The 9,656-nt window shown below is 29.8% G+C and overlaps 1 protein-coding gene across 1 annotated transcript; it reads right to left on the bottom strand.

Moving 5' to 3' along the window:
* Window positions 1-1,299: 1,299 nt before the first annotated feature.
* Window positions 1,300-2,015, bottom strand: LOC110930821. The gene is made up of 2 exons (XM_022174207.2): window positions 1,811-2,015; window positions 1,300-1,678 (listed from the first exon to the last, which is right to left on the bottom strand). The coding sequence occupies exons 1-2, from the start codon at window positions 1,887-1,889 to the stop codon at window positions 1,437-1,439; spliced, it is 321 nt and encodes a 106-aa protein (XP_022029899.1). The 5' UTR covers window positions 1,890-2,015; the 3' UTR covers window positions 1,300-1,436.
* Window positions 2,016-9,656: the final 7,641 nt, after the last annotated feature.

Here is a 9,656-nt window from a genome sequence, read left to right on the forward strand (position 1 = left end):
GTACACGGGCCGAATAAATAAATTTTATATACTAAATAATAAAACAATATATCTTTAAAAACCTCATTTATTGCACGGGTTGAATAAATATAATTTTATATATTAAATAATAAAAAGTTATATTTATAAGAACCATATTGTACGGGTTGAATAAATTTAATTTTATATACTAAATAAAAAAGTTATATCTTTAAAATCATGTGTATTACACGGGTTGAATAATGTAATATTTTTTACCAAATAATAAAATAATACATCTTTAAAAAACCTCATTTATTACACGGGTTGAATAAATATAATTTTCTATACTAAACAATAAAAAATATATAATTTTTTTTGGTAATGAAAAAAAAATATTTTATATACTAATACAAAGTTTGGTTTTCGTGGTAAATAAACTGTTTTATTTAAAAATATCTTAAATTAACAATTTAAATTTTAGAATAATATTTTAAATTTAACCTTTTATTTAAAAACTTGTAAATGTAGCTAAATCTCAATAAATTTAACCATTTATTTAAAACTTGTAAATATAGAAATGATACTAAACTAAACAAAACGTTCAAATATATAGTTAATATCAAAAGTAAATTACGATTTTGGCTCATGTGGTTATATCACTTTTACCCTTTTAGCCAAAAAATAATCTTTTACCCTTTTGGCCCCTAACACTAACCCCATCCATTTACTTTTAGGAGCCAAAAGGGTTAGAAAAAAGACGTTGGGGTCCAAAAGGGTTAGAAAAATAGACGTTGAGGGCTCAAATGTTAAAAAAATTCTTTTTTTAGGCTAAAAGGGTAAAAGTGATATAACCACAGGGGCCAAAATCATAATTTTCTCTAATATCAAATTAGATAACTAAGTTTGAATTTGAAGTAAATAGATAAATATAAAAGTAATAATTAAACTAAATAATATTTAGCAGGAGAATTATCTATAATTAATTAGAAAAGATTAAAGTAAAATAATAATTATCCATAAAACATAACCTAATATGATGACACGTGTTCCAAAATTGATTTCTTTTATTATAGTAGATAGATATGAATATAATTATCTTAAATTCTCATTCTTTTGTTTCTTTATTAAATTTCAACATCTCTTTCTAAAAGAATAAGTTATTTAATCATTAATTAAACCACTATGACAAATACAAAATTCTATTCTGAATGCTTTAATTGTAATAGTTTCTTTGTCGGCATAGTTCTTGTTTCAATCGATTACTCTCACAAAATGTAAATAATAACAACACAAATACAAATGCAAAATTAATCAATCAAAACCAAATATGATAATTAATAATCAATCAAAACCAAATATAAATACAAACAACAAGCACAATATACCAAACATACTTTTGTCTGGCGAAACCTATTGAAGAAACACACCCTAAACGAAAACCAAATAGATCTTCCTATCTTGTACACACCCGTAATCTAGAAGTTAAAAACAAGGATTATAATAGCGGTTATAACACTAATAACAATGTTTTGCATGTATCCAAGTTTGTTTAAGAGCATCGATGCTCCTTTGTTTTTCTTAGTAACTGGAGGACGATTATTCTGACCACCGTAGGCACCCTTCCCTTTACCTGCCTTCGACAAAACCAATTCATCGTGTTTCACACCATCTTCTCCGCCATAACTATTTCCATTCATAACAATCGGAAGTTTCTCCTCTACAAACACACACAATACTAAAATGAATCTTATCTTGAAAACTTTTACGAATTAAAACTCAATCAATCAGTCATACCCAGTAAATCTCACACATAGCAAAGTTAGATAGGTATTTCAAAATAAAAACTTGCCTTGGGATTCAAAAGCCAAGCTAGATAGGAAGTGTGCACATAAAAGAAAGACTAGGAATCCAAGCCTTTTGGACTGCATTTCTCTAATGTTGTTAATGTTATGGTTACTAGTGGAATGCTTGATGCATATAAGTTGATGTTTATATGAATGTATAGTTGTGGTTTGTGAACACCTAAGGATTGATTCCCTCCAATATGGGAATCAAATAAAGTCGATAGGAAGAAACAAGAAGAGAATAAGGCTTTTCAGTTGGACATCAAGCACATGGGGTATCCATGTTTTTCAAAGAGTAATTATGAAGTAAAGAAAGTGCTCTAGATGTAGCCTTGTAAAACCGTGTAGGGTGGTCTAGACATGTTGGTCTAACGGTCAAAAGGTCTATTCTTTTTAGTGGAGACGCAGGTTGATTCTCATTTCGGCCATTTTCGAGAAACATCTGGGTGAAGGACGAATCAGCGCTTTAATCCCTGGTTCGACCCTGACCGCAAGAGGGGGAGGGTTTACGGATTCCATCTGGTTTCCGCACATCAGAGGGCACAGTCTCATGGAGGTCGAGGAGTCGACCTTGGACATAGTCCCATGCAGAGTGAGTTTACATGTGAGATTCTTTACCGGTAAAAGAAACCATATAGGGTACGTTTAGTTTTTATTTTATATTAAGAACTAAAGTAACAAAAAATTGGTTAATCTACTTTTTATAGATAGTAAATCACAAATTTCACAAATTATTTGTAAAATATAAAAATAAACTGTTTGTATAGACGATGTAACGTGATTCGTTTTAACTCAAACATAAAAGTTACTATTTAATAGTAAAACTTATTTTGACTTGATCACTAACTTTTCTAATTTTGAAACTATCAATCTCTCGAGTAACCAATAGTAAAACTTATTTTGACTTAATCACTAACTTTTCTAATTTTGAAACTATCAATACTCTCGAGTAACCAAGTTAACTTTTTTAAAAAAAATTTATCAATACTCTCGAGTAACCAAGTTAACTTTTTTATTTTTTAAATAACCACCAACTTTACTTTAAACTATTTGATACGCTTGCGTAACCAAATTAACTTCTTTCTTTATACCTTACGAATAACATTGCCGCCAAATAAACTTCTTTCTTTATACCGAATAACATTGCCATGACCTACCATATATATATATGAAAGAGAAATTTCACATGATTTCATGAGAAGCAAAAATATTCTTGCAAATTGGTTGTGAAGCCTTTTTGACCTACGAGACCCTTCACACCTAGAAACAATTATGCATGTGAAGTTGTACATGAATAGAAAGTCAGATGCACAAATCTTGATGGGAAAAATGTGGATGCATGTGTGAGTAAAAATAGATACGTAAATTCAAATTATGTAACATTATTGAGGTACTACAAAACAAAAAATATGAGAAAGGTTAGTGTACAATACATTTAAATGTAACAGTATTATAAGAAAATCAAACGGCTATTTCATATGATAATATTTTTAAAAAACAATTACATCATTTTAAGGAGCTTTTTATTCTTTTTACAGATTGCGTGATTACACATTCAATACGATTTGTTATAATTGATGTTATTATAGTTGTTTAACAAAACCAACACTCAAATGTGCCAAATAAATCAAACATATAGCCTAATATGAACATAGTGGAGGGCTTAAATGAGAAAAATTCTTTGTAAGAAGAAAAAAGAAGAAATTTCAACCAATAGAAATGCTTCATTAGACTTCATTTAATATTTGTACTTAATGTAACTATAAGGGTATGTTAGTAAACTTACATACACCATTAATTGGTAGTTTCATCTTTAATAACTAACTACATTAAATTTGTAACTTATTTTTAAAATATATATTTTTCACAAAAAATAAAAATAAAAATTCATTTATAATGTAGGATAAATACGAGGCGTGTAGGATAAATTACGAGTTGTGTAGGATAAATTTCAATATGTGTAGGATAAATTTCGAAATGTGTAGGATAACATTTGATGTGTGTAGACAAAAATATTTAGTGTGGAGGATTATAGTCTTAATGACTAATTAATTAGTCAAACATAATAATAAATGAGATGAGAAAAAAAAACTATTTAATGTTTTACAATTATATCCTTTTATTCTTTTTCTTCTCAATAAAATTTTCTTCTCAAATGAACCTTTCCCTATGAACATAAATCGTTTAACGTAAAGAAGTTAAGTTAGAGGGTAATAAAACTTGATGAATTACAAGACTCCTCATACTAGTATAACAAATACAATAGTGCGAGATTAAGACGTACAAAAAAAATAAATTTAAAATCTTGTTAGAATGTAAATGCTTATCAAATAGTTGCAACAAGCTAAGAATCGTCTGAAATGTCCAAAACTCCTGACAGTTTCATTCGTTAGAAGACCTAAACCATTATATTTACGGGAGAGTAATGTGATTGGGTCATAAATAATGAATTAATAATACGGAGCACAAGCTACACTAAAAATAATGATGGATAATTGATTCCCCAAGACCTTGTGTTGTGGATGAGCGCTAAAAAGACTTTATTAGAAAAAAAAAAAAAGTTTTGACATTGTGACGTCATGTAGGGGTATATCTCTTTCTATCCTCTACACTGACTACTGTGGGGATGTTGTGATGCTACTCCAAAGAGGCATTAAACAATCCAATTAAACATTGTTAAATATTTTTTAATAATATTTATTTACTACTTAAATTTGTAACTAGATATATAAAAACCAGCTAATATTTCAAAAAAACCTAAGTAATACAATTAATATCAGAAAAATTAAAACAATACAAAAAAAAAAATACTTAAATTCACTTAATATAATATCAGAAAAAAACAATACAAACAAAAATATATTTAAATTCACTTAATATTTTTTTTAAATAGTACAGATACAAATGAATAAACAAAACTAATCTAAATCAAGTCATATCAGCAATGCCTCCCCGCATGAAGGTTGTGAGGCTCGTCTTGTTAATGGTTGTGAACTACTTTTGGCATGATTATTTATGAACTCGGTTGTTAATTTGCATGCTTTCATGAAGAGTTCGTCTTCTTCCTAGTCTTTAGATGATAATGATCAATTCATATTTTTTGTAGAGTATAATGTGTGTACAAAATTTATGGTTTTAAATGGAACTTGTGAAGTATTTTGAAGTGTATATATGTAGAAACTTGAAGATAAATGGTTAATAAAATAATTTGTGAAAATGGATTTTTTGAATGGTCATTTCCCAAACGGTATGGGGAAATCCCAAGACCCCCAAGGGTCGCCCATCCTCCTCTCCTCGCCGTCAACTCGAACCAAGGCCCTGCGCCCCCATCCATGCCATGGTGTGGCGGTGTGAACGCCCTTCGTGTGACAACCGGCAAATTTTCAGGTTAATCCGTACGACTTAATCTCTATTTATTTATTATATCACGTGCATTTAGACTTAATTTTATGACTAATTGAGTCCATAAAGTCTAGCAATGTCCGGGTAAATGCATGGGTTCGCATTTGATATCGTTTGGTATCTTCTTATCGCGTAACGATAAGAGTATATATATATATTAAAAACGAGCGTTAGTGATTATCCGGTATAAAAAATACTGAAATTGTTCCGATATGCCTATAATATTAAATCAATGGCATTATTTCGTGTTTGGCGTTAAAAATATATAAAACATATTATGGGTATTAAGTATCATAATTTATGGTTGTAGTGCGTATAAGTTAGTTTGTTCGAATAATAACTTGTACATTAATAATTTTTGCCCAAACTTTTTTTTTTTGAAAAAAAAAAAAAGTATTAAATACACTTAAAATACATGAAACATAACTTACTACACATTAAGCTTAAAAAAAACATTGGAAGTGACTAGTTGACTTTTGTGGCATGCCAAGCCGTAACCACCACTCTTCCCCCTTACTTCCACTTGCTTGGTTTGAAAAATTGGTGTATAGGGTATGGTTTATGCCATTATTTTTGTTGTACAATTATTAGCTGAAGTATTGTGAAAGACAAGAACATAGGGCATACTACCCTTTCATTTTGCACACAACATCCTATTTTTCTCTTCCTCCCTCACGGCTCCAAACATCCCACCCAAGCACCTTGTTCACTCACTAAAACACTCCATAACCACACTAGTAAACCTTTAAAAAAATTGAGGAATTGGAGTTTCATTGCTTGGGTATGGAGGAATTGGAGCTACACCTCAATTTACAAGCTTAATCCATATATATCAAGGAGTTTCATTGCTTGGGTATGGATCCTAACCTTGTTTATTTTATATCTCACTAGGTTATAACCCGGAAATTTTCCGGGTAGGAAAATTTAATTTACAACAAATAAAAGTATAAAAATAACACTTTTAACATCTAAAGTATCATCTTTCCATTTTCTCCACCATAAATTTTTAATTCGGTTTCTTAAATTTTTTCTTGTTGTAAAGAGCCATAAAAACATACAAAAACAAGAATGTATATTAATCATGTATAGTTTTTTAGTATAACGGATTATTTTTTTAAAAAATTTATATACACGTATAGACAATACCTCACTGTCACTCTACACTCTAAATCAAACTATTTTGACCTGACTCATACCTGTTCCCAACCTTGCCCCACCCACATCAGCTACAACAAAAAAAATCAACCAAAAAAATACATGTTTGGATTCTTATATTATGATACAATGACACCTACATCAGCTACAACAAAAAAGCAAACCAACTAACACTAATATATAAACATGGAAAAATGTAAACTATAAATCCAACCCAGATGGCTCAGTTTGTTAAAAAAAATAATCCGTGAAACATTAATATAAATTACTCAATGGAAAATACATGAGAATCTGTTGGTGAAACATTATAGACAGGAGAGATTATATAGAATTTAGATTGTTAATTTATATATAATTTATATAAATTATATATCTAAGATTGTGATTCGCTCGGTTCTCGATCATAATCTGCAGAAGAACAAACAATATCAACATTCAGAAACAAAAAAGATTCAATTAATCGAACAAATCATTTTGCATTAATCACCTATGACTTCAATTTCCAATCGATTAAGCTCGAGTTTCAACGAATCCAAACGTTGGAACAACTTTATAAGATTGTTCGTGTCTAAACTTGGCCTCACCGTAGACCCCCTACAACTTGTAGTACTCGAACCCCTACCTCCTCCACTTCCTCGGTCCTTGTAAGATCCCGAAAATGTAACGGCGTCGTATACTACAATAGAAACACAAATTAAGATAGAAAACACAAAACAATTTATGTCGAGGGCAAAAGCTATTTATATGAATAATTTTCTTATGAGTGACAATTTGGGACCTGTGGAAATTTCAAGCAGTTTGGAATCATTTACTTATACACTAACACCAAGATTAATGAAAGGGGCAAGTTGTAGTCCTATCACAAAACTGCACTATCAAATGAAGAAAAGTAACAAAATCATTTGACTTCTCTCACAAAAAAACGCAAACATAAATCAACTAAATAGCTTAAATTCCACAAATAATGCATGACTTCAAGAATCACACAATCTTATTCCAAAATCACACGATCTTCACAACCAAAGAGGTAATCTGGAAAAAAAAATTAGCTGTCTGCTTAATTTGGGTCAGACTTTTAATGCTCTTAATTGAGTAGCATTTGAAGTAAATCAATCAATTCTACCGATCAATTTCTTCAAAATGTGAAACATTCACAACTAAAAAATATCATAAAAAATTATAAAACGTACCTGTTTGAGGTTACCTTTCGGTTATGACAACACTCTGAGGACTGGCTCAACTAACTCCATTTACCACGTTTAAACCAATCGCGGTTACAATGATAATAGTAGCAAACTAAATCATTCATTTGGCCATCTCCACCTCCAGTCAACATTTTTAGGAGCTAATTAGTCAGTATGTTGCTTAAAAATAAAATCTTTAGCAAGTAAAAAAATTGATCATGAGTCCTAACAACTGAATCCAATTAACAAAACTATACAGTTGTCAACAACGTGGAAAAGAATAACAACCTGAGCTTGAAGTTTAGCAATATGAGCGATTAATGAACCATTATCCCTTCGTTTAATCGATTCTTCATCAAATCATGCTTCACAAAGACGAACTCTCAACATGTTATGATCCATTCCCATACCTGAAATAGATCAATGTATGCTGTCAGCAGCCATCAAAACACAAAATCCTCAAAACATGAATTAAACTTGGCAAATAAAGAGCAAAAAACAATACACATTAAATCGTTAAACATCACCAAAATCCTAAAATTTCAGATCAGATGGAGTTAATGAGCTAAGATGGAGACTGCTTACATGGACACTCGATCTGGTCGATAATTGCACGTCCGATCAGATCAGAAAACTGCATACTGAAATAGGGTCCTTGGAACCGAGGCAAGAGACGGAGAGCAGAGGTGAACACGTACGCATCACAAACGCGAGAAGGTATTTATATTTTTTTTATCTTTATGGTAGGTTCTATCATCTTGATTTAAACCATATTTCACCAAAAGCTCAAATGTAATCCCGTAGGTAACCCAACAGACCTAAAAACCCAAAATCTCAAGTCACCGAGTCCAAATAAAGCTCAGATAGCAAAGTTTAAAATATCCAATTGAATAAAGTGGGAGAAAGATCAAAACTCAAAATAAACCATACCTTTCGCTTTATAACTCGAATAAAACAATATATTAAACTACCTAGAAATCTTGACACGTACCCAGCAAAAATGGTAGAATCATCCACTTGAGCCCCACTTGATTAGTAAATCACCCTAGCCACACCATTAAGTAAAAAATTAATAATAATAATAATAATAATAATAATAATAATAATAATAATAATAATAATAATAATCAATCTTTATGCACCAAATGCTGAAAAACACATTGTTTATTAACGTTATAAATTGTTCAATAATGCTTTTATCATTGAATATTGTTTGAATATATACCTTTTGTCTTTTCTCGAGACGATATAAGAAGTGTCCTAAAGCGAATAGTGATACATATGACCAAGAATCAAATGGTGTTCATAAGCATACCTCTAAGAATGCTTCTCCCTTCGTTTCTTCTCTATGGAAAATTTATAAGCTTACTGAAACACTATTAGTTTGCCTCTGGTCGTGTTCACTTGCAAAAAAAAAAAAAAAAACAAATAATAAACAAATAAAAAGAATGCCTGACTCATACAAAAGAAACAAACAAAAGTCCAGTTACAACATCCCATTTGCTTTCAAGAAAGATAAAAAAATAGATGAAGGATTTATATCGAAGTAACACCTCAACTGAAGGATTTACTTTAAAGAAAGCAAAACACCTATTGCAAAAAAAAGGTAGAATGTTTTGATTAACGTAGATCTAAACTGAAAACCTAAACTCCAAACCTTTTATTTCCAAACCCTTTTAACTCTAACCGAATTAAACATCTTGAACAACAAAAAAAAAAAAAATACAAGATTTAATATAATGATTGATTTCAAAATTTAAATTTAAAATAATGATTGACTTCAAAATTTAAAATTTAAAATTTAAAATATAAAATTTGAATTCTGAAAATTAAATCACTAACATCCAATCCCGTAAATTAATCAAACTTATTAGGAAAGTCTAACCTTGCCAAGCAAAATTGCTCTACCATTTATTTATAGAAAGAGATACCTTAATTTAGGAAAACCATATAATATTAAAATTTAAGGAAATAATGAAATCTTTGATGGATTGTAATTAATACATATTAAAACAGTACAAAATTTATTAGAAACAACCCTAATATTCAAATTTTAAAAAATATCATAGTTAGATTTGCAAAAAAAAATCTATATATATTTTACAAAATT

The sequence above is a fragment of the Helianthus annuus genome, chromosome 4 (genome assembly GCF_002127325.2).
Source record: "Helianthus annuus cultivar XRQ/B chromosome 4, HanXRQr2.0-SUNRISE, whole genome shotgun sequence".
Classification (NCBI taxonomy): domain Eukaryota; kingdom Viridiplantae; phylum Streptophyta; class Magnoliopsida; order Asterales; family Asteraceae; genus Helianthus; species Helianthus annuus.